The sequence below is a fragment of the Lates calcarifer genome, linkage group LG18 (genome assembly GCF_001640805.2).
Source record: "Lates calcarifer isolate ASB-BC8 linkage group LG18, TLL_Latcal_v3, whole genome shotgun sequence".
NCBI classification, from domain to species: domain Eukaryota; kingdom Metazoa; phylum Chordata; class Actinopteri; family Centropomidae; genus Lates; species Lates calcarifer.
This window is the reverse complement of record NC_066850.1, coordinates 16,794,339-16,821,781: the sequence shown is the minus strand read 5'-3', so window position 1 is coordinate 16,821,781 and position 27,443 is coordinate 16,794,339. Positions and strand designations below refer to the sequence as shown.

At 41.1% G+C, this 27,443-nt stretch overlaps 2 protein-coding genes across 2 annotated transcripts in view; one reads left to right on the top strand and one right to left on the bottom strand.

Annotated features, from left to right (window-relative positions):
• Positions 1 to 4,232: 4,232 nt before the first annotated feature.
• Positions 4,233 to 10,812, top strand: podxl (podocalyxin-like). The gene is made up of 6 exons (XM_018697076.2): positions 4,233 to 4,539; positions 4,697 to 4,720; positions 6,025 to 6,157; positions 6,256 to 6,299; positions 6,408 to 6,527; positions 7,716 to 10,812. The coding sequence occupies exons 3-6, from the start codon at positions 6,067 to 6,069 to the stop codon at positions 7,908 to 7,910; spliced, it is 450 nt and encodes a 149-aa protein (XP_018552592.2). The 5' UTR covers positions 4,233 to 4,539; positions 4,697 to 4,720; positions 6,025 to 6,066; the 3' UTR covers positions 7,911 to 10,812.
• A 788-nt stretch (positions 10,813 to 11,600) lies between these two features.
• Positions 11,601 to 27,443, bottom strand: part of mkln1 (muskelin 1, intracellular mediator containing kelch motifs) — a 30,520-nt gene continuing 14,677 nt past the window's right edge. Inside the window, 8 exon segments of the mRNA XM_018697075.2 lie at positions 11,601 to 17,059; positions 18,203 to 18,257; positions 18,548 to 18,650; positions 19,155 to 19,294; positions 21,766 to 21,880; positions 22,424 to 22,571; positions 26,262 to 26,391; positions 26,971 to 27,192. Coding sequence (XP_018552591.1) covers positions 16,938 to 17,059; positions 18,203 to 18,257; positions 18,548 to 18,650; positions 19,155 to 19,294; positions 21,766 to 21,880; positions 22,424 to 22,571; positions 26,262 to 26,391; positions 26,971 to 27,192 — 1,035 coding nt within the window. The 3' untranslated portion in view covers positions 11,601 to 16,937.

Sequence of the window (27,443 nt, the reverse complement as noted above, 5' to 3'; positions counted from 1 at the left end):
TATTGGAATTACTTTGATTACTAACTCGTGAACTCATCGACTTCTCATTGTCTACTTGTTTCTTGTTTTACTAGTACTGTGATTTAAATAGAAATCAGTCACTTTCGCTTTTTGTTGTTAATCTATTTAATTTTTATTAGCATAATTTGAGACAAAAAGGGGACAACGTCAAAATAAGCACATATAACACAATGCTATTTTGAAAGAATTCTTATCAATAATTATTTAAAAAAATTTGAATAATTGTTAGGAAAGGAAAAAAATAACAATTCTTGTTTAAAATTTCAGCTAATGCAGGTTTAAGTTTTTTGGCCACTTGGGTGCAGTGCAGCGGGCTGTAACACAGAAGCTATTCTGCCGAGCCAGCTATCTCCACTGCCAGTTTAAAGGTGGAGAAATAAGCTCCACAGCTTTTATACAGAACGACGAGGTGGAATTACAGCACAATAGTCCTACCATGATAAGGCTGTGTAAAAGGAGTTTAATCCCTCTCCTGTAGCTCTGTTTTTGGTCTCCACCAGCTACTGAGGGAAATACCTGGCTCTGAAGCTGCTAAATGCTCCACCGTGTTCACCGGCTGGTTTCTAACTGTGTCCGTCTGCTGTGGACAGTGACTTTTTACAGGTTGTAAATGACGATGTGACAGAAAATAGAAAAGGTGTGGGTAGTAAAAGCAAAACAATGAGCTGAAAGATGCTGAATCACTTTAGAGCTGAGGTGAGCAGCAGAGTACACAAGTTATATCAGTCACTGTTATTATGAAAATAATGGTTATTGCAGCTTTAATGGCATATATTGCCTTGTTTGTGCAGTCAGTATGAAAGCTGGTGGAGCACTGGAGTCTGAGCTGTGTTGACCTCCACTGCTGGGCTTCTTGCTGCAAGCTTCAGCCACAGCGCTTCATCTTCTTCTCTTCCTCTATTTATAGCGAGCAGGACAGGATGCTGCATACAATAAACTTGGAAGCACCACACCCATGGAGGCAGCCTGTTTGCAATCCTCGACTGACTCCACGGCCAGAAAACAATGGCCTTACCCCCCCCCCCGCTGCATTTTTTAACCTCCACACACCTACATGACATTCACACGCAGCCGCTGGATTTTCAGTATACATGCGTGGTGACAAGTGTGAGTCCAAATCACATTTATGTTATGTAACACGTCCTTAGATGACCATAGTTGTGTTGGGACCCATGTATTGCAAAGCATATATACTTTATTACCAGTTTCTCCTGTTTTTCCAGCTTCTAGGCACCTAAGGATAATTTGCTGACTCATGCAATGCATCATGTCTACTATTTAGTTATATAATTACATCTATTTGAATTCTGTATGTCTGTATCAAACAATAGATATAGATAACAGAAAATTCTGTGAATTGGGGAAAAAAGTCTCCTTCATACCCAGTTTCCCCTTCAGTAAATTGTCACAAGCTGTTGAAGGTGTAATTCCCACAGCATGTGAAAGCAGCTTTAGGATGGTAGTTAGCAGATAAGAGTTTACTCTGGTCACTTGCTATCAGAGCTGAGCCTGTGAGGCTGTCCTGTCTCTGTTTAGCACAGACACATCTCTTATCGGTCCTCAGCCTGTTGCCCTGGACACTGTTACTAAGAGGGTAAGACTGACTGTTCTTCACTCAGAGGGGTCTCTCTGATTAAGCTGAGTGTTCTGGTCTACAGTACATGTGCTGCTCGTTGTTCTCAGGCTTTTTGACAGCTTGTATAATTTGCTCCTTCCTCAGAGTCAAAGTAGGTAGCAGGTATTAGCACTTTTGTATCTACGTCTGCCTCATGCTGAAACAAATAAAAGTTGCTCATCCAGTGGGTATCATGGCTGCATTAAGTTCTGGGGTATTTTCTACTTTTATCAGTGAAGACATTACCTCTTATGAGGTGCATTTAGCTGAGTTCACATGTTCCAGTTTAGCGTATTTTTCCAAAGATGATGCATGCCTGTTGATGAAATCTTTCGTGCTATAGACACACTTCTTCGAGATCTATTCCCCCCCATCCTCCCCACCCCCCTTCTGTGACCCCCCGCTGGCCTGAGCTGTCACTAACACATCTGTTTCTTAGCGGGCAACAGATCCCTGGTGCTATCAGCACCAAGGCTGTTTTTACCTCACCCACACATTCCTCAGCACACAGCCTCCAGAAACACACTCACACACAGCACCACCTGTAGTCTGTTAAATCCACCTACACTGCCTACTCGCACTGATTAATTATAGCACCTCAAATAATAGCTACATCAGAAGTAAGTCTTTTGAGTTGCTCGCTGAAAGCTGCACATATTAATATTCTTATATTAACAAAAGATCAAATGTCTATGACATTTGTTACTTTTGCGTCTTTCAGATCCTTGTTTTGGTTTTACAGCCCACAGTGTCTCTGTTTTAGTTCAGTTTCACAGCTGTCATTAATCTTATTTCCAGCAGCAGCAGGTGGCTGTTTTCAGAGAAAAAGCTGTAAAAAGCCACTGTCCTCCATCTTCTCAGCAGCAAACAACAGACAGGCACAGTTAGAGACTAACTGGTGAATATAGTGGAGCATTTAGAAGCTAAGGGCCCCATATTTCTCTCAGGCATTGGTAGAGACCATAAACAGAGCTAACAGAGAAGGAATGTCTGACTCTATGAATGAATGACTATGTTGTTCTATAACTGCTGGATGTGTAAATTGGTAGCTGTACCCGTTCAGATTCGAAAATTGTTGATTTAAGTAAATAAGATGCTGCACTTGCCACATATTGGTTTGTGGTCATGCTACCCATGTAGCAGTGTGCTGTAGATAATCTTTCATGTTTTTTCCTCCTTAGGCTTTCTATTGAACAGTGTCTGTCCAGTGAGTGGTGACCCATCTGGGACTGAAACTGTCTCCACAACAGAAGGAAATACTATAGCCAAGTCTACAGGGTCCAGTATCTCGTCATCCACCACGAACAGCTTATTGTCATCTGTCGCTGTGAGTGATACCTCTCCTGCTGTTTCCTCAAGTGCCACAATCCTAACTGCATCAGCTGCATCACCTACACGAGATGGAGCAGGTACACCAGCTGCACCAACAACTACACTAGCTACACCAGCAGCTACACCAGGTACACCAACTGTAGCAGCTACACCAGCAGCTACACCAGCAGCTACACCAGCAGCTACACCAGCAGCTACACCAGCAGCAGATACACCAGCTGTACCAGCTGTACCAGCTGCAGCACCTGCAGCAGATACATCAGCTGCACCAGCTGCAGCAAATGCAACAGCTACAACAGTTACTACACCAGTTATGTCAGCTGGAACAGATGTCAGTGATAGGATTGAACCGCCTAACAACACAAAAGGCTCAACAGACACCACAGCAGGACAACAATCCATGACTCACACCACCGTCACTTCCAAGATGAGTGAACGGAGGTAAGTTCTCCTGTGAATTCCCCATATTCCCAGATTAATAACACTGATTGACCTGATTTCACATTTTCAAATTCCAAAGCTCTTACTCATCTGACTTGAATCAAATCTTCAAATCTTGAATCAAATCGAATCAAATATCCAATAAGTAACTACACAGATTGACCTTATTAATGTCAATGAGACAAGTGAAGCAATATAACGCAATAGGACTCAAGTGTCAATCACAATGTCCAACACCAGATGTCCAATCTAGGGTCAAAGAATTTCAGCACAGTCTTCTGACAATGGAAAAACTGCACCCATTAGCCTGATGGAGCTAGGTGACTGACCCAGCCACTGAATCTGAGCTCATACAGTCCTCTGTTATACCTGTGCATTCATCACGCTGCTTCCATCAGCAGTAAATGCCAGTTCACATTGGAGCCATTCATGTCCAAGCCATAACAGAACAGATGACATGTGTTCTTCCACTCATCTTGTTTTGACATTTTCTAGAATCCATCTGTTGATTTTGGCAAACTGACTACTGTTGCTATTTCTCTGATAGACTTTAGCTTCTGGAGCCTCATTATTCTTCCTATTCATGGTCACCTCTCTGCAGGGTGGAGACAACTCCAAATGAATCTAAATGGCAACTCTAAACTCATCAGCCAACTCTAAGCCACTGTAGTTTATATTGTAGTATCCATTATTTTGTTTCAAGTTGAATGTGCTTAAACCCAAAGCTAAAGATCAAAAAATTGTCATTGTTCTGCTCCTACAGGGGCCTACAAAGGTGATGCAGCTGTTAGTATCTGACTCAGAGGTGACTGCATCTGTTTACTGTTGTTGTGTTGTTTCTGGTAGACAATACAGAGAGAACAACCGTGACAGTAACCAGAAACGAGCAGACGGCATCAAGAACCCCAGAACCAACTGGGAACCCAGGAGCTGTCAGTAACCCCCCCACCCAGACCAAAACAGGATCTCCCACTGCCGAGAGCCTAACTGGAACCACGTCCCTGCAAACCACCACCTCCACCATCTTCTCCACCGCCGCCGCCGCCACCACCACCACCACCACCGCCGCCGCCGCCGCCGCCACCACCACTGCCACCACCACGACGGAGCCTCAGGTGAAGACGCTGCAGGTAAGACGCTCAAAGAGGAGCAAACCGAACCAGGGTGCTTGCTTGCATTTACTTTACATGAACGTACTGAAGAAATGACGAGTGATGTGATGATTTTACATGACTCCAGTGATGCTTTTAACTGACACACTTATTTTCTCTGATTTTTTTTCTGCAGTATTCTCTAAACAGCAGACATGAGGTAAGATTTTGATTTATGTCTAAACCTGTCTCAGTTAATATTCACATAAACAATTCATGTGACGACAAAGACAGTTTCTGCTCAGACCTTCATCAAGGTGAAGGTCTGAAGGTCTGCTTTTGTCCTGTCCATGGAGGGGGCCCGCTCTTTTCTTCACTGACATTTATTCTCAAAGCTTCCTACAGTTTACTGAAGGAGGGAGAACGATAATAAGACATGTAGACTAATACAGCTGTGTGTGTGACCTGTTCCTTCATTACTGTGAACACACAGGGTAGTTTATTTTGTCCTACACACACCGTGTTGCTGCTCCAAATACTCTCCAGAGCACCACATATGGATTCATCTGCTGCTGAAAATAAATCTACAGTTTATCTGTCTTGTTATGCCACCGACAGCTGTGGTGGGAGACATTATGTTTTAGTGATCAGATACTTGGTCCATTCCATTCTTGTGAACCTGATATCTCAGTATCTGGTCAGCGGTCACAAAACAAGTTTTTGGCCATAAATCAAGAATTCCCACACTATTTTACAGCAACTACACCAGTTGGCGAAGACATAACTTCAAGGCAATAATTTTAGTTTGGAAGTGAAATAAAGGTGAATGTTGTCACCCAGACTATCCATTTAAATGTGTCAATAACCTGCAAAAACACAGAAACAGGTTGTAAAAAAGAAAAAGAAAAAAATCTGAATTTACCAGTTTGATATTTTAAGATTTAATAACAGCTAATTGTTTATATTCGTGTGCAGGATTGAAAGGAATATGAAAGCATTGTGCATCACTTTTATCACCTCGTCGTATGTGTTAAAAATCAACTTCTGTATACTCGGCTGTGACAAAAATGCAAATTACAGTCAACAACAATTGGAAACAAAATACGAGTACCTCCCACCACAGGTAGGGGCTGTGGGTGGAGCAGTCCAGACTGTGTCCAGCAGCAGGACAGGAAGCAGTGAAGTCTGCTATTATATAAATTCCAGTCACTGAGTGGAAAAAGTGTCTTAGTGGGAACCCTTCCTGCTTTTCACTAGTTTCCTTTGTTCCCACACCTCTTTCATAGACACACCCTCTATTTCTCTGAGTACCTACGCAGCTGCGCCGTCCATTATACATCAGAAATAATCTGCACGTCATAGCACATGAAGATATGACCTCAGCGGTCTCCTCTGACTTTCCTGACAGTACAGTACAGTAAAGCTCATGAATTATTTGCAGAAAAGTGAGAAATGTGTGATATTGCGTTGGTGGATTTATCACGTGCATAGATTTTCAAGATTATGTGATTATTTTACCTTCAGAGACAGGAAGACAAAGAGCTTGTGGAGGTGTGCAAGCGGCTGATGATGAATATGCAAGATGGAAACTGCACCCTGACGTGGAACAGCCACAACGGCAAAGTACAGTTTGAGAATGTGGAGATAAACGGCAAAGGTAGCACCCTCCTCCCTTTTCTTAAAATCATATTCGGCAGTTTAAATAATGTTTTTGAAAACTTTATTTAAACAAATAAACTCTAATTTCTCTTACAGTGAGAACCAACCTTGCAACACAGTATTATGAAGAAATCTCCAAGGTAAGGGCTGATATATGGCTGTCATGTTCAGCACATGTGAACTCCTGTGTAGTTTAAAAGGTGCAGCAGGACAATGTGAAAGGAAGTCATTGTTGTGTTTCCCACTAGAAGAAAGCAGATAATAAAACCCTGATAGCCATCCTGGCCTCCTGTGGAGCTCTGCTCATCATGATCGTCATCCTCGCTGTGTGCGCCTCCCACCATCGCAAGCCGTACAACGAGAACCAGGTCGGTGCACAGTGGCAGAGAACACTGTCAGATTCTTTGCAGTTCTTTTTTTCTTTGACCTGTGACCATGAAGTGTTTCCCCTCTACCATCCACTGGTTGGTTCATCTGTTATTCACATTTCTTTCGATGCTTGTGGCGTAACTCCATGGATGGCAGTGTGGGTTAGTCAGCTGGTCCAGGTCCAAGATAAATCCTTAAGCTGGTCATTTTCACTTATCTAATCGTAGGTGTTCCGCACTTTAGCGACCCCCTTCCCTTTTCCTATAGCACCACCATCAGGTCAACATCTGAACTCGTCCAATACTTTGGTTAACGAGCACATATCTAATTAGCAGATATTAGTAATAGATGGTAACATGCTAAACTCAGATGGTGAACATGGTTTACTTATGTTATCATTATCACACTGAGCATGTCAGCATGAAAACTACTGCCATTATCATATGGTGTACATTGAGTTACACACTCTAAATCCTTGCCTGTGGAAACACAGGAATAATTTTGACCCATCATCTGTATAAAAGTTGGAACAATAGATCATAAAGACATCATCAGTCAAGACTGACTTGAATCTAAGTGACATTGCTGCCTTAATATTGCAGCATATACAGGCATGTTACACATACTGAGTATTATTGTCACAATGGGTGAAAATTAAAACTAAAATGAAAAGACTGGTAAGTCTTGAAACTTTGCAAGAGGAAAAAATAGGTTTTAAAAGTGCGAACTAAGGGGTGAAGGTCTGTAGTAACTTTCATGATGTTTGCATATCAGGCCACAGACATGGAGATTTCTTTTTTATTTTTATTTAACCAGGAAGTCCCTTGAGAATACAGTCTCTTTTTTGAGGAAGACCTGGCCAAGAAGGCACACCATTCCAGACAAAAGAGGATCCAGTCTAGTTTTTTAAAGATTTGATTAAGATTAAACACATTACTTAAAACATACTACTTACTTTCAGAAAGCAGCGCATTTAGTGCATTTGAATGTTCTCTTGAAATTACACAAGTAAACAAAAACAATATCCTCTCCATAACTGACGTTAATGCAATTTGAAATATTGTCGAGTCTCTCAAGTCATATCCTCTCACTGCAGCGTTTCATTTTCAGCAAATCCTGGTTAAAACTCTAAAACTGGTTTAGTTATTATTATATCAATACACACTTTGTCCCCTTCATCTCTGCAGCAACACCTTACAGAGGAGCTGCACACGGTGGAGAACGGTTACCACGACAACCCCACACTGGAGGTGATGGAGGTGCAGCCGGAGATGCAGGAGAAGAAGTTGGCGCTGAACAACGAGTTCAACGACAGCTGGATTGTTCCCTTCGACAACCTGCTGAAGGAGGACATACCCGACGAAGAGGACACCCACCTGTAAGACACGACCAGGGGATAAAGGAAGAAAAGGAGACAACAACAGGACCTGGCTGGTTCCAACCCAAACTTGTCAAAAAACTTCTTGATCTGTGCCAGCCTGCATCTTGGTATGAAATCAAAAATCAAACACTGTGAGGATGAAAAACCAACAAAATCTGACACAATGGCCTTGAAAATGTAATGTTTGAAACCCACTAAATTGAATAGGTACAACTGTGCCTATGCAGTAGTTTTGTGCCTTCGCTTCTACTGTTCTAACAAAACGAGCTGATTTGAACCCAAGCACCTGTATGTACAGTATTTTTATATTAGCTTCTGCATGTGGGGAAGAGCCGGCGCAAACTGATCTTTTGGCTTCAGAGGCGCGAGAAGATGAACAGAGAAGTAACAGTAACGTCAGCTGCCTTGGCAGTTCCAGAGTAACTAACTTAGGTAGAAGACCTCAGGATACTTCAAAGCATCCTGGTGATTTTCCACTAGTGTGTGTGTGTGTGTGTGTGTGTGTGTGTGTGTGTGTGTGTGTGTGTGTGTGTGTGTGTGTGTGTGTGTGTGTGTGTGGTGTGTGTGTGTGTGTGTGTGTGTGTGTGTGTGTGTGTGTGTGTGTGTGTGTGTGTGTGTGTGTGTGTGTGTGTGTGTGTGTGTGTGTGTGTGTGTGTGAGGACACTGCCAGTGGCTGGAAGAGCTGCACTGGTACAACTGAGCACTAACTAAAAGACACAGCTTGCCCACAGAGACACTGCTGAAGACAGATGGGTCAATAGAAATAAGACAAATGAAGGGTGTTAATCCAAAATTCCACACATTGAATCTAGGGTGTATGGAAAGCCAGAAGGGACAGCTCACACATATAGTTTGTCTTGATAACAGTTAAAGTTGTGTTCGTGTGATCACAAAATAATAACGCAGCATCAAGAAATCATGAAAAAGCGGTTAGTTTAGAGCCAAAAAAAAAAAAAGTTAATTGATTAATCAATTGGTCCTCCAACAGTTTGATAATTGCTTCATAATTTTTAGGCAAAACTTCACAGGTCAAATGTGATTATTTGCTGGTTTTCTCGGTTGTGTGTCATATTCAGCCGCACATCATTAAGTATTGGACAAAGACAGTTTTGAATATTGTGAAGTTTTACTTCATTATAAACGAAACAATGAATTGATAAAGTAACTGACAGCTATCAATAATCAAAGTAATTGTTAGTTGCAGCCAAGTCTTTACTTCTGTCATCTAGCTCAGTATTCTTTAAGAATGTTTTAGTAACCTTCACCTTCTCTGATCAGAAAATAATATCACATCTTTTAAAAAACTTAAAGGATAATTCTGGTTTACTACATTTTGGGTGTTTTTACAAAGCTCTGTAGTTTCAGCTGTCATCACCATCAGTTCTGATAAGCTGTATTCAACTGCTGACATCGCTGCAGCAAAGTCCAGTGGGCAAGAAACGCTAGCAGTCAGAAGATCAGAGACTAAAAAAACCAACAGTTTATCCAGATGATGGACATTATGCAGCTCACTTTCTGAGCTCATCTGAAATGTCGACAACAATCCCTCAGTGCAGGAAAACTGTACGGGTTCACCTATGGTTAGTACAGCAGGTCAAAGTTAAACCAGAGGCCTCTTTCACACAAGAAATTTGTTAGTGCTGCTTACACAAAGATTGCAAATGGAAACGTCATGAAATAATAGTTTTCCTTTCACAAATTAAAAGTTGAATTCATAAATAAAACACACCTTTGCCCACTAACTTACAATGGCTACTCAAACTTCAGATAGATATTGCTTCCATACTGTTTTTGGTGCTGTTAAACTATGTTGTAACATGTTCTAGAAACAGAACAAAAACAGAAGTAAACAGCGGATGTGTGTTGTTCTGTACCACTTACCTTCAGCTTTCTTCATTCTCTTCATTCCCACTCAGTCAGACCATGCAGCGACAATGTCTGTAAAGCAACTGAACTGAGAGAATCTTGGGAAATGAAGTGAAAAGATGAATTATCCTGTGAGAACCATTTGTGGCCAGAGTGGCTGCTGTTCAAAAAAAAATTACAGTGTCACTTTAAAGTGTCGTGCTGCAAATTGCAACTCAGACCCCCCAGTCTGTAAACTGTACAAAACCTGTCAGACTGCTCGTCTCCTGCCCTGTTGGACTGTATAATATAATTACAGCTGATAGGAGTGATGCCAAAACCACTAAAATAACACTCATTGTAATATTGTGGAATTGTCCTTTACCTACACCGAATGATAATGATGTGTTTTTATGAGAGTCGAGGTGCAAAGCAGGTTGAGACTTTCTTTACTGTACAGTCTTCTTGAAAAGAAACATTACAGTCAGCTAATCACTGGTAACAAGAAATACTTTTTAAAGCTGATACTGGTCAAATCAGACACTGTTCCAAAACCATGGCGCATGTCTGATTCAAACACTGTAAATAATGTGTACATTTTTTCCACTGTTGCTGATACAGGAAGGGTTGAGTCATCAGATGTTTTAAGATGTCTGATCTGGCATTAATACCCTCATCTCAACACTTAAAAAAAAAAAAAAAAAAAAAAAAAAAAAAACTCTCATTTTTGAATTCTTGTTTTGTGCAGTTTAATTATGTTCTTCCCTTTAAACCAAGTAAGAAGTTAATATATATTCACTTCCACTTCAAACTATATTCAAGTCAATCACCTCGGGCACTCCAATTCAACTTTTGTTGTTGTTTCTATTTTGTGTGTATTTTTTCACTTCTATTATAGTGGTGCCATTTTCACCAAAGTACATTACCAGTATTTGATGTATTTATGATTTGTTTGCTGCTGCAGGCAAACAGCAGGGGTCTGACACACTGGAAACTGTAAACTCTCAATGGCCTTGGCGGTCATATCCAGATTTACAAATAAAGGAAGCGTTTTTCCACTTTGGTTCTGCAGTTTTGTTGTTTGGTACAGTTGTCAGTAATATCTATACAATGCATGCGGAAAGTATTTAGTCTAATTTAAAAAATAGCTTTTTTCCCCTCATCAATCTCCATGTAAGGCAAACACCTGTCTATATAAGGTCTCACAGCTGACAATGCATATCAGAGCAAAAGGTAAACCAGAGACACTTTGTGTCGACGCACAGATCTGGGGAAGGCTACAAAAAAAATTCTGCTGCATTGAAGGTTCCCAGGAGCACGATGGCCTCCATAAATGCAATAAGTTTGGAACAACCAGGACTCTTGAACAGTCAGGGTAGAAGGGTCTTGAAAAAACAGGGGTGACCAAGAACCCAAAGATCCTGTGTGGAGACGGGAGAACCTCACAGAGGAACAACCGATTCCAAACATGGTGACTGGTTTCCTCCACACACAATGCTTAACACTGAAGCCAGTTCATTCTAAGTATCACTGGACCAAAGAATCTTGTTTTTCACAGACCTTTCTGAGGAGTCTTCCATCAGGCCACTCTGCCATTGTTGCAGTGATGGTTGTCCCTCTGGAAGTTTGTCCCATCTTCACACAGGACTTAGTTTGGCCAGGCAGCCAGCTCTACAAAGAGTCCTGGTGGTTCCAAACTTCTGTAGCCTTCCCCACATCTGTGCCTCAACACAAATCCTGTTTCTGACACGAGGCTGCAACATAACAAAATGTGAAAAGGTGAAGAGGTCCGAATACTTTGTGAATGTACACTACCTAGGGGACAGAAACACCACTGAGGCAGCAGTTAAGAAAACCTGAACAAAATACAGTCTTTATTCATTATATACATTACATACAATGCAATACTACAAGGCTTTCTACACATTCACTGTATCCACAGAGTAGTGCTCACTGATCTGAGAGTACCAGCCTTAGAACTCCTGAGTCCCACCCATGGGTGGAGAGGAGGGCAAGATGGAAAATCAAAAGAGAAATAAATACAAAATAAAAATCCATACAGCAAACTTTGTTGTGTTGAGGAGTTTTACCCTTAAATAGCAAAAAGAAAAGTATTTGGCATTGCGTCTTCTACAAAGGTGCTTTCAATTAGTCTTTTTAAACACTGTTTTTTTTTTTTTTTTCTGGCACAAAACTGAAATAAATGAGCCCTAAATGTCCAAATACCATCAATGACCCCTCACATACCTTTTCATTTTTAAAGATACAAGCGTCCTTTGTTGCTGTTGTTATTTGTTTCCATATTAGTTCGTATAAGGGTAGAAAAATCATGGGAAAAACATACACAAACAGACATGTAACACACATGCCATCCAAACAATCAGAATACTATCAAGCCACTCCACATCTCCACTGTAGTAAATTATTACAGGTTTTATTTTCCTCCACTGATGAATTCAGGGGATTAAAGGCTGTTTCTCTGAGTAGCATGTCGCTTCTGTCGGTCCCCTCTGATGCTAAACTGTCTGAACACAAACAAACAAGCCCCGAAGCTCAAATTGAAATGAGGGGAAACCGCTCATCTCCAGTGTCAACACACCAGCAACAGTATTTACAGTGATGATGGGTACAGCAGAGCACCCACAGTCACAGTAAACATCATTCTCTACCACGGTTCACTTAATGGAAAGTTCTTAGTTGTGGGAAAATATTCCACATCGAGTGCATTCAATGTAAAGAATCAAACTATTTGTACATATCCTCTGTCACTGATCATGGTTTCTTGGTGGGAGTGGGTGGTGATGATGCTCGCTTGCCAAGAGCTTTAGCCATCATTGCGTTTATAATACAAGAGTATAGAATATGCACTCTGAGCAGCGCTACTTCTTCAGGCCAGTCTAGACGCTACAGTTAGTCACTATTGGAAGGCGATGGGGTGGGGGTGGGGGGTTATAGTCATTGCCAGCAGAGACTGACTCCATCGTGTTAACAGATCGAGCTTCACGCTCAGCATAGAGACATGAGTGGTGGCAAGAATACTAATCTTTTCCTCCATCTATTGTCCAAAGCATGCAGTAGTTCTTCCCCTACCCTCCACAGATCAACTGGTTTCAGTTCACTTCAGCACCATATAACAAATGTATTGTTACTCGTGACATACTGCAGGTAAGCCATCACAGTGTAGAGTATGTCTCTACTGTTTTCAGTTTCATGCCTGTCATGCCTTTCCTTCCAGTGCTAATGTGTTAATATTTGTTTTAGTATTTGCCTCGCTCCAGTTTGTGCCTTTCATGTATTATCATTATATTCAAATCACTGAGGTGAACACTGAATTTTCTGAAAAATAAATCAGTAACAAGCTTTGAAAAGCACAGGTTTTTCAAAGAATTTCAAGAATCCCGAAAAATTAACTGACCATCTGGATAAATAAATATTTCAAAACATTATCTTCTAGACAAGAATGCTTCATTTATACCACATGACAACGGCCAAAATATGTATTATTGTGTTTTATATTTGTACACATTGTTACCATCTATTATTTTCATACATAGTAGTCATGTTAATTTTTTCTTGTGCATGTGTCGTCATTTCTGCCTACTGGGTTCAGGCAAATAAAGTTACAACTTCTCAAAAAAAACTGCGTTCAAGACAGCTGCAAAGTGTTGTTAAACAAGACCAACAGGGATTTATCTTTCAGAGAAACAGATTCTTCGATCTGTGACTTGGACAGAATGTAAACACAAGACACACAAACTGGTGATAGTGGGTGCTGTGGGCTTAAACCTGCAAAACACCAGTATGATCTTTACATTTCAAAATAAGTGCATTAGGTGTACATCATTACCTATAAAATGCCACCTGAGTGGAATTCATAGAAGTCAACTAGTTCATGTTTGATCCTAAATCCTACATTAGGACTTTCACCTCATTACAGATGAAAGCCTCAAGACAAAGTAGTGTCTTGCCCTGTGCTTAATGTGACTTCATGTTTTTTTTGATCTGTGATCTGTGTTCCTCAGGCTCCCACACAGAAACAGCACTGATCCTGTACATCACACACAGGTTAGTAACAGTCGTGGCAGATGTGCCAGGGATGACTGGTTGTGTAGTGTAAGTTGCTGAGACTGGGAGACAATCATTTGTTGCTTTCACCTGACCAATGAAAACACTGAATTAGTGTCTGACTGAGAGTGACAGAAGACGACAAACTAGAAAAACTGAAAGGTGGGTGAGCACCAGTAAGCACCAATAAGGAACCAAAAATCCAAGCATGATTTGGTGACAGCAGGTTAACAGGTTAAATTCTCCAGTTCAACTTAACGCTTGCAACTGGTCAGCACTACTTTCCATGCATCTGTCAGGGCTTCTCTCCTGTCACGGAGCCTGACCTTTGACCTCCTAATGGAGGCAGCACCTGACATTAACTCACCTGCCAGCTGGTAAACTCAAGCTAACCCTGATCACTGATACACAGAAAGCTTGCCTTAACTCACGTCCTTACCTAAACAACATGCTTTTTGGTGATGTCACGCCCAGTGCTTGGCATCTCACTGGAGAAATTTCATTCTTCATTTACCAGACAATCAGTTTCACACCTTCTCTATGGGAATATCCTGGCTTCATTATCTAAAATAATAAATAAGCCTTTGAATGAAGCCACAAAACCCACCCATCTCAGGGATTTCTGTTCCTACCAAGGAAGGCAAGGGCAGAAGAGCAAATTAACAATGATTCACTAACATGGAGAGCGCTCAGTGTTTGTCAGTGAGACAGACTGAACAGGCAGCCAGGTGTGTGGAAAGCGTCTGTGTCAGCTACAACCAGCACATGTCCTCTAGACTTGCACTGAATGAATCAAGTAACTGGCTCTGAACTTAAACTATGGCCACTGAGATTGGCTCTGGAAGGTGTGGGTAAACCTTTAGACACTGGACAGTATAACTGGACACCTGTGACTCGTGTCTTTTTTTGTTGCTGTTGCTTTTTGTTTTGTTTTCTTCATTTTAAATGACTGTGCCAGTAATTAACTCTCACCAGTGAGACTTAGCGAAATAACTTGGATAAAGGGTTATTTATGTAATCAATAAAATGATTATAGATAAACAGCTGTTAAGGGAGAATCACACAAATTCGAACATGTTTGATATTTGTGTGAATCTGGATGTTCAAATCAGGGAGTGAATGGTACAAGGGGGAAAAGAGCTGTGAGTTACACAAACATAATTCTGGGGTACAGGGACTACATAATTAACACTCAGTTAATTAATCAATATGTTGATCGAAAGAAAATTAATAGGCAACTTTTTTGATAATATGCAAATCCTTTAAATTACTTTTCAGCAAAAACAATACAAATTTGGCTAGTTTACACATTTTCTTTTGTTTTCTATTTTATATCACTGCAAACAGAATATATTTGGGCTCTGGACTGTTGATTGGACAAAACAAAACATTTGAAGATGTTAATTTGCTCTGGGAAACTGTGACAGGCATTTTGTTGTCCAAACAACTTGTCACTTCATTGAGAAAAAAAATAAAAATAATAGTTAGTCAGTGCCCTATATTTCAGATTATTTAAAACTGAAAAGTGAGATAAAATATTAGTTTTACAACAAAAACATCTTGTCTTTTGAACTCCAATACATGGCATGTTGTTAGCAAGTGGCCACGGTATAGGTGGGATAATAAGCAACAAGTTGTATGTTCCATGATTGTAATGGATGACTCGAAGGCAAAGACTGGTTCTACTCATCCAGCTGCCTAGTTCACTAAACTATTCAGACAGACATTTGGAATTTAATGGAGAATAAGGAAAAATTTCACCCACTTCTTTATCAAACTGAAGGAAGATCCTGTCAACACACCAAGAAGACCTAAAACACCTTTTCCCACTCGAGCTGTCAAACTGGATGACTGGTACCAGCAGCTGATTCACACACTCACACCAGTTAATTTCAATTCCTCCCAATAAGTAATGAGTATTACATGTAGAGCCAGAAAGGTAGTGTACTTGGACCCTGACTCTGTGATAAAAAGGGACAATGAAGAGCATGATCCAGCACAGAAATCTGTTCAATCCAAGAATCTTTGAAAAAAATCCTATATGTATATTTACATTATCTGTACATCATTTAACCACTTAGAATTAAGATTCAGCCCATGAATGACCGAGGACAGAAATTTTACATGGATAACAACCGAAACCAATATAAATGTAAATTTAGATATATATTAAACTTTATCTCATAGAATCAGTCCTCTATTATTCCTACAATACTAATAAAAAATGTTGACTTCTTCTTGCACCTGAACGACCATCTCTGTCATAAATGGGGGCATATATTAGCGAAAACCAAGCTGACCAAATCATCAAAATGAAAGCTGACACTAGACGTGGCTTAAGAGATGCTTAAAATTTACTAAATAAACAGGAGAGTCTGTGGCTGAGAGTGAAATGACCTCCTGTTTCATGGTCACACGATGCTGTCTTGAAATAAATGAAATACCAGTGAACTTGAGCTTTCGCTTTAACTGGCCCGAACGGACGTCATTTCATCAACTGTTTTGCCTCAAAATGCCGATGGACGCCTGTGATTGGCTGTGTGGAGATTTGCGTGGGTACAAAGCACAAAACTAAACACTTCAAAAGGAAGGAGATTACACTGAAAAAAGACTGTAAACAAATGTGTGCAAATTCTCTTTTTTTGGCCTAAACTTTTCTGGGAAGAGAAATAAAATCAAAATGAAAAACACAAGTGATGTTTGGCAGAGTTAAGAGGGGCTTTGTGTGATTCAAGGATTCTTCATCAGCAAGAAAAAAAATGGAAGGGATATAAGGGGAAAAACATGCACGCACACACACACACACACACACACACACACACACTCGCTTCAGGCTGATGTGGAATTTAGCTCATATGCAAATATGGTGATGTTGGTGCATGTGTGTTTATGGCTGTCACCATCGGGTGGCGCAGCCTGTGACAGCAGCAGGTCAGTGTGTGATGGAGGCAGAGCTGCTCCAGGTGAAGTGTACTCTCACCAACCGGATTCAGGAATAGAAAAATAACTGGTCTCTGTCTCCTCCGTCCCATCAGATGCACGGGTGGTGTTCAGTCAGTCCAATGGGTGAAGTGATGGGGTGGGGAGGGAAGGGTGCGCGCGTTAGAGGCGGCAGGGGCTAGAGGGTGATGAGGTCTACCAGGTTGCCCTTGGGCGGAGTCATACTGTCTGGGAAGAAGTTGACGAGTGTGTCGAAGAGCTGTGTCCGCTGAGCGTACGTCTGGTCTACATCTGAGAAACCTGACAGAGGAAAGAGGAAACAGGAAACAAGTTAAAATCAGTGTTGTCAGGATGCATTTTAACAACATGAAGAGAAGTGTAGTGGTGGAGAGCTCCAGTCAAAGCAACATAATGGAAATGGGACATTGCTGTTTGCTTCTATGTGATGATGAGGAAGGTTTTAGTCCCTTCATCTCTCCACAAAGATACTGCTTCTGTCTGCCGCTATTCTTGGACTTGCACTCAGTAGTATTTTGCTTTTATCGATACACCAACTTTTTCACCTCAGCCAAGCATAAAACGTTTTGTGATTTTTCAAGATTTTTTGAGTTTAATACCTTAAATCAGTTTTCCCCTTTGAAGCTTAAGTAAAGTAACAGTTTACTAGCCATTTCCAGTGTAATCTAGAGCTCTATAGAGCTGGTTTTACTGTTGTGATGTTGTGGCTGATCAGTGTATAGCACCCAATCATAACATGCATTATCCCAAGGCACTTTAAGGTTAAGACCTTATAACATTATAAAGATATATATCTCAATATTCTAAGCTCAGCAATATAAATAAGTGTTTTGTTTGTTTTTATGAAAAGTGAAATCTACTGTATCTATATAAAGTAACTTATTATATTACCCATTTACTATTTATTCCAGATTCCAGCACTCTTGTACTCCCACAACCCCCTGCACTATTGGTGGGAACTGTTTATATATGTATACACACAGTCTGACATGTATGTAGATATTCATCCAGAAAATGAAGTTTACTGTTGCTGTTTAGGATCAGTGAAACATTTTTTGTCTATGGCCATGTAAAAAAAAAAAAAATCATATAAATGGATTATTTTTCAACTATAAATTTTCAATTACTGTACACAGTTTGGCTTTGATACACTGCCAGTCTAAACCTTAGGCATTACTTTATTTATTTAATTTTATTATACTTTTAGTATACATCATCTGACAGAAGTAACTTGTATACTTGGGAAATTATTAATTATGAATTTATCAATTATTATTAAATTATTAATTATTATTTATCTAAAGCTAAAGAAATATTTCTAAGTGAAAATGAGCAGACAGACTGGGAGAGATGATTGTAATTCTTGCTCCTATGTGGACATACAGTACATGTGGTGTTTAATATGGACATCAGTCAGGTTTTTACCCAAAGGGATGAAGTCAGAGCTGGACTTGAAGAGAGCTGAGGGCAGGAGCTGAAACTGAAGCACAAACACAAACATCTGAGTCACTCTGACATTCTACAGAGCTGAACAAACAAACAGCCTGGGCAGTTGGGGCTCCTGCTGCAGTGGCCTCTCTAATGCTCTGCATACAAACCAGGGCAGAATACCTTGTTTATCTTCTCTACCTCTACCTTTGCCATTCATTTAGCGTATGATACTTGTTTAAAACTACATCCACACTGAAAACAAACTGAAACTAAACTGAAACAGAAAAGAAAAGACACCCATAATGCATACAATATTAAAAGCTAAAGATAATTCCATACCTCTTTGGTCTCATCGGGATCTGTGTGGTCCACAGTGAGTGACAGATCATTCTGAAGGTACTTCAATGCACTCAGTGGCTCTGACTGGGCTTTCTCTTCAAACCTGACCAAGCAGAACACACCAATGGTAAACATCAAATACACAAAGTGGGGCTGTAGTTACAGGATTTAACCACTAGATGGCAATGGACCCAAAGCAAACACATTTCAGGTCAGTTGTCTGGTTTCTCATCATGACCTGGAGGATTCCACAGCCTTTCCATGACATTCTATAACCAGGTCAAAGGTCTTTCATGGCATGAAATATTTCCATCTGAAATAAACATCAACTCCTCTACAGTTGTCATTGCAGTTTACAAATGTCGATCAACATCTAGTGACACCAAATGGTAAATAAAATGAAAACATTATGGATATACTGAGATGAATTTTGTCCAACACATACATAAAACTATCTAATTCATTCTTTACTTTTCCCCAAAGCTCAACCTGGTTCTCTTAATAATGGCATGAGCTTGACCACTACTACAGTACTAGCGCTGACAACAGTATATGAGATCACGTGTGCATTGGTAGTGGCTGTTGGGAGTTAAAAAAAGCAGCAGACCTGTATTTCCTGATGAGGTATCTGCAGTGACGGAGCAGGTACTCCTTAGAGGGCCGACACAGTTTGAGAGACCAGAAGTCGTCCAGACGCATCTTGGGAGAACAAGACTTCCCTGGGTTTCCACCAAACAGGTAATGCACCTGGAAACACACAGGAAATACACACTGTTCAAATATCCTACTCCTCAGTAAACCTAACAACAGCAAGGTGAACACTGAGGTAAACATCAAAAACACACACCCAAACTTACACACTAAAATAAAGAGCTACATTAAACAAATAGCATACAGCTAAACTTTGGGTTATTCATTCAAAACACTCAACTCTCCCTCACTATGTAGGCATATTCAGTGACAGCTGGTAGATGCTACACTTCAATATTCCTTAAATGCTTCATATGCAGGCTGTGGGTAGAGGGTCAGGCTTGGTGGGTCCTGGACTTCCAAACACATGCACAGGTGGTCTGGATGGGAAAACACACGTCGTTCACACTCTTCTGCTTCCAGTTTAGGTGTTTGTCCTTATTATTCATTAGGTCTTTGGGTCTCTGAGTAGTATTAAGACATGGTTCTCCATAGGTCACTCTCTGTCATTCACTAGACACCACAGACACCAAGGCTGTAGTGCAAACCGTGCACACGTAGTGCAGGATATGATAATGTAGATAGCCTGTGTCTCCATGTCTCACAGTTAGTTACTTACAGAGGAACTGAGGAATTATACAAGTTAGAATGTGATTTAATGCTTAAGGATAGAATCTTCACAGATGTATGAACGTTATGTGATTCCATGAAGAATAATCTTATCTACACATGCATTAAGTATGATGTAGTTACAGGGTTAAACGTGGAGACCAGGAAGGAATCCCTCTGAACTGGAGTGGCATTTCACAGTGTCAGCTTGTTTTGTTCATCTTTTTCCTCCTTGGCCAAGCTCCGATAAATACTTCTGCTTACAACATCAAAGTCTTCCGAACTTCATTCATCAGCTCACAAGATTTCCATCACAGCCCCTCAGCAATGGAACCCCTCAGCTCTACTCCCTCTACACCACTGACTGCACAGCCATGTTCAGCTCAAACATGCCAGTGGAGTTTGCCAACGACACAGAGGTGGTTGGCCTGATCTCCAACAATCATGAGAGGGCTAACTTGGAAGGGGTGGAGAAGCTGACTGTTTGGTGTATGGCAACAACCTCTCCCCTGGTTGTGGGAGGAGGCAGAGTGGAGTTCCAGTGGACAGGGTGAGCAGGTTCAAATAGCTCCAGGTCCACCTCAAAGAGGATTTCTCCTGGACTTTGCACTTCCACAGCTTGGTGACAAAGGCATGTCAGACTGCATCACCTACGAAGCCTGGGTAGGTTTGTGGGTGCAGAGGCTCTTTCATACTGCAGCTATGGGGAGCCCTCTGACAGGGGGCATCACTGCCTTGCTCAGCAGCACAACAGCCCAAGACCACAAGGCACTGCCCAGAGTGGTGAGGTCAGCAGACAAGACCAGCGGGAGTTCTCTCACTGACAACAAAGGCATGAGATACAGGACCAAATACAGACAGCATCCTGGTCACAGCCTCCTTACAATGCTCCCACTAGGGAAGCATTATTGGATCCTGAACACCAAAGACTCTGGAGGAGTGTTTTACTCCAGGGAGACAGAGCAGTGAATGAGGACAATTAGGCCTCTACAAAACTGCAGACTTTCTTACATTACACCTTACACATTTATTCATGCATTTCTGACCACAGTGTCCTCTTGTTCTTTTTTGTTTTTGTTATCCATTATCACCTTTCGTTCATCCCCTGCTCATTTTCTTTCTTTCTTTTCTTATTTGCTCAAGTTGAAAGTCCTAATGATAACTATCCATACTTACAGAGTCCAGTTTTTATGCTGAGTGAAGCATAAACTATGCACTTTGATAGGACAGTGAGAGGAGAGACAGGAAATGGGGAGAGAGAGTAGGGGCGTGACATGCAGCAAGGACCGGGAGTCGAACCAGGGACTTGCTGCTCAGAGCACTGAGGCCCATGTGGGACGCGCCATAACCATTCAGGTCTCTGGGCACCCCAGGAAAACAATTTGAAAAACTACTTGTTATTGTTCAAGTGTGGTTTGTTTGACTTTAGCTGAATAATGCTGGTTTGAAATAGATTATGTTGCGTACAAAATGAAAAGTCAAATTTACAAGCACTCTTCTAATTTGTTCATTTTTGGAGAAAATACTGCAAAAATTGAACAAAACTGCAACCTTCTGCTAATACTACTACTATACTACTCATCTTAAGATCTCTAATTTTCTTCCATAATTTTGAGTCATGGCTCTTGTCCTTGCTTTGTGAGGAGCAGTAAGTCTGACTGAAGTGCCTCCATCTTTTGAACAATATCAGAAAGAGAAGGAGATGCTCATGTCAGAGAAGCCAAGTGCATGAAGGAACAGCTGATTGACGAGGCATGTTACAGCCGCAGCGTGAATAAAAAAAAAAAATCTGAGAAAGTTAAGATCGAGTTTGCCTTCAAAAAAGTGTTTTGGAGTGTCACTATTTGAGTTTTTGTTATGAAATCTGTGCGATGGTTTGCTAAATAAGTGGGTGTTTGAGTGTGAGCTGTGTGTGTTACCTTGTGCATCTCATCATACACCAGCTGGTGTGCGAAGCGTGGACACGGCTCCTCCTCCTGCAGAGCCTTACTCGGGTTTTCTTTTACTGCCTGATCGTTCTTATACACACATGACCTGAGCAGGAACACACACATGCACGCACACACATAAGAAAAAAGAAGGAAGTAAATTTACAGTTGACCAAAAAAAAAAAAAAAAAAAAAACCCTACTGATGCCTTCAAAGAAAAAAATTTTAACAAACTGTTATGCTCAAACACACGCACCTGCGCGCACACACACGGACAAAACCACACAAACACACACACACACACACACACCTAGCATCAAGGAGGATACATGCGCACACACATTCACATGCACACTGGGAAAATGCAGTGAGTTGACCAGCTGCACGCATAGAGGTCAGAAGGTGCTCTGCAACTGTTGAGATTTGTATAAAAATGTTGACAAGTGAGAGTGAGTGTGTTGTTTTCGTACATGCTCTCCGCTATCTGTTGTGGTTGCGCTCTTGGCTAGAAAGAGCTGTTGTGTGTGAAAGTGCTTCCTGCAAATGTGTGTGTGTGCAACTCTTTACTCATTGCTGCGGTGGTGATCACAGAAACCTCCCCGCTGCACAAAATGTGTGCTAGGATTTCATTCGTCATTTCGTCCCCTACCAGTTGTTGCGGGCGATGTCATAGATCCAGAAGGAGTTGCGGACGTTCTCCTCCCGTTTGTCCTTGTCTTTGCTGAGGCCTGACAGCACGTGGATCTCATTGAGCTCGGGATCGATGGTGGCTCTCTGGGTAAAGCCCGTCATTGGCACTGTGGAGGGCGAAAAAAAAAAAAGAAGAAACTCATCAGGGAGGTCAATTGGGAAATAAAAACATTAACTCCTCCGACAGGTCAGACGTGGAGCTGTGATAGAAGTAGTTCTTATTAGCATAGAGGGGAAAAAAAAGATCAGTTTGAACAAACTCAATTGATAATGAAACTTCCTTCTCACTGAACTGAAAAGAAAAAGTAAAGCAGCAGGCAGCGCTATTAGACGCTGCCAAAAAAACCAAAAAAAAAACTACTAGATGACAAAGCAACATGCCGCCATGGCAACGAGGCCCAGCAGAGAGTGAACAGCATGCAAATGGGGAAATGCAGACACACACTGTTCTGTGATTACAGCAGGCCTGTGACCTGCTGTGGGAAGAGCAAGGCACCAGACTGCAAGGGTGGGGGTTCAAATCCCTGTGCAGGTCAACAGTTAAAAGTGAAAGCCTCCATGAAATGATAAAATGTAACAGTATATGTGAGCACTCAAACTACAATATGATCTGTTTGATCCTTATAAATGTATGTTTAGTGAAATCAAATATTGTAAATTATTGTGTTTCAATACAGTTAAAAGTGTGTATGTAATGTGAAATCTAACTGACAGGCCAGATAGCTGTGCTCAGCCATAGTTCTGTTCATGAGAAACCTCATTGAATGTAGCTCCATCTTAACTCCAGTATATACTGTAGCAATGGCTTAGCGCAGCACCACCGTGTTCAACAATGAGTCCATTTTCAGCAGTCACACTGAAGATGGAACTTTCTTCCATGAACAGCACGCACAGTGGAAGAAGCACAACAAGCATGAAATTCATGATAAGCTGCAGGCAGCTCAGCACTCAACTGACTCAGCATTAGAGCTGCTGTGGTCAACTGTTTCACTGCTGCCAGCATACATGTGGAATGCGTCATGTGAAAAAGAAAGTACAACTTCTTTGAATTCTATGGTTTTACGTATAGGGACATAAACACAAATTTAGGTAAATATAACTTCAGATGAACAACAACACATGACATATTACATTGTGTCATTACTTATTTAACAAAAACGAGGCCACAATGCAGAAGCAGTGTGTGAAAAATGGAGTACATCCTTACTGCTTCAACAGGAATTAAGAGGGTAAGTAGTAGCCAGGCGCTGCTGATCAAATGCCCTTGATTAATTGATCTTGGTGCATTCAGGTGCATGCTAACACAATGAGGAGGAAAGACATCAGCAGTGATCTTAGAGAAGCAACTGTTGCTGTCCATCAATCAGGAAAGGGTTATAAGGCCATTTCCAAACAATCTGAAGTCCATCATTCTGCAGTGAGAAAGATTATTCACAAGTGGAAAACATTCAAGAGTTGCCCTGACAAATTCAGACAAGGTCAGACCATGCACAGAGATTACAAAAATCCCAAGAGCTACATGTCAGACTCTACAGGCCTCAGGTAGCATGTTAAATGTTAATGTTCATGACAGTACAGAAAAAGACTGAACATGTATGGCTTGTTTGGAGGGGCTGCCAGGAGAAAGCTTCTTCTCTCTAAAAAGAACATGGCAGCACAGCTTAGGTTTGCAAAGCTGCATCAGAATAAACATCCATTTTATTTTCCCCCATTAACTGATTTTGTGACTTGTTGCTAACATAACAACAACTCAGACAGTACAATGGCAGTAAAATTACTGCCAAATCAAATGTATTATTTTCTATTTTTGTTAATATCCTTTTGAATACTGTAACAAAAAAAGCATGTGTACCCTCATGTCTATCAGCTGGCACCACAGTTTTTATGACGACATTAATTGTAAGTCTCAGCACTGCAGGAAAGTAATCACTAACAGACAGCAGGCAGAGTGACAGACAAAGCAACCGACAATATTCAGCAGACAGAGAGACAGACAGCAAGCAGACAGACAGACAGAGAGACAGACACAGCAGGCAGAGCTAAAGACATGGCAAAACTTAGCAGCCTGAGCAACTGACAGTAGGCAGAGCTACACAGCAACAGACAAAGCATTAGACAGAGCGACAGAAAGCAGAGCAGTAAGAATGACAGACAGATGGCAGGCAGAGTAACAGACCGAGTGACAGACAGAAGGCAGAGCAACAGACAGCAAGAATGACAAACTGAACCACAGCAGACAAAGCAGTTGAGGGCAAACAGAGTGACAGAGCAACAGACAGCAGACAGAGTGACAGACAGAGGACCTAGCTGCAGATGTCAGCCCATGAAGACTAAGATGATGAGATACTGCTGCTTCAGTGCTGAGTTTGGCCTCAGCCACAGCACACATCAATGTGTGACACTGATTATGAGACAGAGAGAAAAGAGAACTGTATGGGCTTGTTACTTCCTTCCTGCCAAAACACATTTTGTTCTTTCTTGTTCCGTTTCACTCACACACGCATTTGAATTTTTCTCTTCCTCTCTCCCATATTTTCACTACGTCCATTCGCTCCTCCTGTCTGGCTCTGGCAGGTGAGAGGCACGCTGACAGAGCTCTACTTATACTGCGTTTGAGGCAGAGCTGCAGAGATTTCAGTCAATCTGTCTGTCAGGACAGGAAGTGTCTGACTGCTGCCAGAGCTTTTTAAGCAGACAATCTGCCACATCCCCTTTGATGGAGGCAGAGAAGCCAACAAACACAGAGCCCATTAGCTTCTGAATGCTGCAATAGAGATGTCTGCCATGATCACAGACAAGTTGTTTATTTTGTTAGATGGAGCCACAGGTTTAAATTAAACAACACACATTAGGCTACTTGACCCAAAAACTGTTCAAGTGATGGTGTCGAAAAAATGAAAATGAAAAAGGAGTGTTTATGTGTTCATATGAGACGTTTATGCGTTTTTATAACACTATGTATACCACTTATGAGCAAATTAATTCCTGAAGTGATGTTAGGTGTATTTCTGTCCATTTTATGTGTCTGGACAATCAGCTGATTCCAATTTATGTAAGAAATTTACAAGAAAAAAAAATTTGGCTCGAAAAGAAACAGAAAAAAGTTCACATCCTGCAGATATGCAAACTTAAGTGGGATGAAAAGGCACCATCAAATAGATAGATGCACTGTTTAACTACACCTGTAGCACACATCAAACACACTGCACAGACAGAAGTCGGTGAGAGAGTTTATTCATCTACATCTTTCTTACTGAGGTCATAGTTAGTGGTGTTGTTGTTCTGGACTACATTATAATGAATTGCATGTCTAATATTCTTCCCTCAAGTTTGTAAATAGAGTGGAGAAAACAAATATCTCAATACAATGTAGTAAACCACAACCTTAATTAATAACATCAAAACAGAATATTATTATCCTCGTTAAGGCAGAATTGGTTGGTTTTATCTTCATATTATTCTAAGGACTAATCCCACAACTTATACAAAAACAACAAAACTGAGTTGTGAATCCTACGTTTCAGATTGATACTCATTTAATATTAAACCAAAGAAAGAATTACTTCAGCAGAGGAAGGAATGGAAGTAATTTGATTGGCTGCTGACGTCCAAACTGTTCCTGTACCTTTGTCACTTGACTCTAGGACATGCACACGCACTCCCAGAGTTACTTTTTCTCGAAAAATCACAATGTCACAATCACAATGTTCCACTGTGATGTTTCATAAAAGACCAACATCATCTTTTTTTTTTTTTTTTTTTCAAATTAGTCGGTTTGGAGAGGTTTGACATCTTACCCATGCCAGAGTCCTTCTTGGTGCCATCAGATATGATCTCCACGTGGTCTCCATCCACATCGTAGCTAAAGAAATCATTGAGATACGTCTTTGACCTCTGACCTCCAAAGACATACAGACAGCGGTTTCTCTGTAGAGAGAAGGAGGAGAGTGAGTTAGAGTAAACAAAGACACAAAGATGGAGAAAACTAAAAATGATAATTAACTGTCACGATCACAGTGTCCAGAGTCAGACTGGCCATAGGGAGTACCAGGATAAGCCCTGGTGGGCTGGTGGACTGTAAAAAGGATAAGTCTAGAGCTGAATTTCTACCCCTATCTGACCATGACCCTCTCAATTGTGTCAAAGCCCATCTGAGGTTACGCTTTACTACTTTGCCTTCTTTGCAAGAGGGGCTCTTTTTATTTTGTTAAGGAGTTTCCATAGTTACTCTGGTAGTTTCACCTAACACCATTTCTGCTACCAGGAAAGACACAAACACTGTCCTCTTTCTGTTTTGGTTGTGCAGTGGCAGACACACTTCGGGTGTGAACTGAGCCTTTTCACACTGCCTGGTAGCAAAAATTGCATAGTGAAAGTGAGGCTTATAGGAAACCACAAACTAGGATGGTGTCATTATTCTATAGTCATTATATTGTGCAACTTACATAATGATAAGTTAAAACAAAGGGAATGAAATCTGGATCCAGGTAAGCTGTCTGGACTCACAGTGTGGAAGAGCATGCAGTGTCCAATGCGGGACTGAACGTCCTCTGGCCCGGCATTGCAGGAATCTTCCCGCAGGAGGCTCCACGTTCCGGCCTGGCAGTGGTAGGCATACAGGCCACTGAACTGAGGCTCTGACGTCCGACTGTCCTCCACGCTGCCGTTACATGTCAGGATCCGACCTCCAAACGTGTAGATCATGTGCTTCTCTGAGTCCATGCACATCTGCAGGGGAGAGCAGGAAGCAGAGGAAGAAGAGGTCAAGCGACAGAGGAAACAGGAAGTGTATTTATTTTGGTCTTGCCCTCAACTGCAGAGTAGTGATTTATTATTCATCATCTACCCTCAATTTACATAAATCCAGATGTTGAGTAATTCATCATTTTAACTTTTTTTTTTTCAGGGCTGCACAATTATTGCCAAAATGATAATCACTATTATTTTTGATCAATATTGAGATCAGGATCATTCAATGA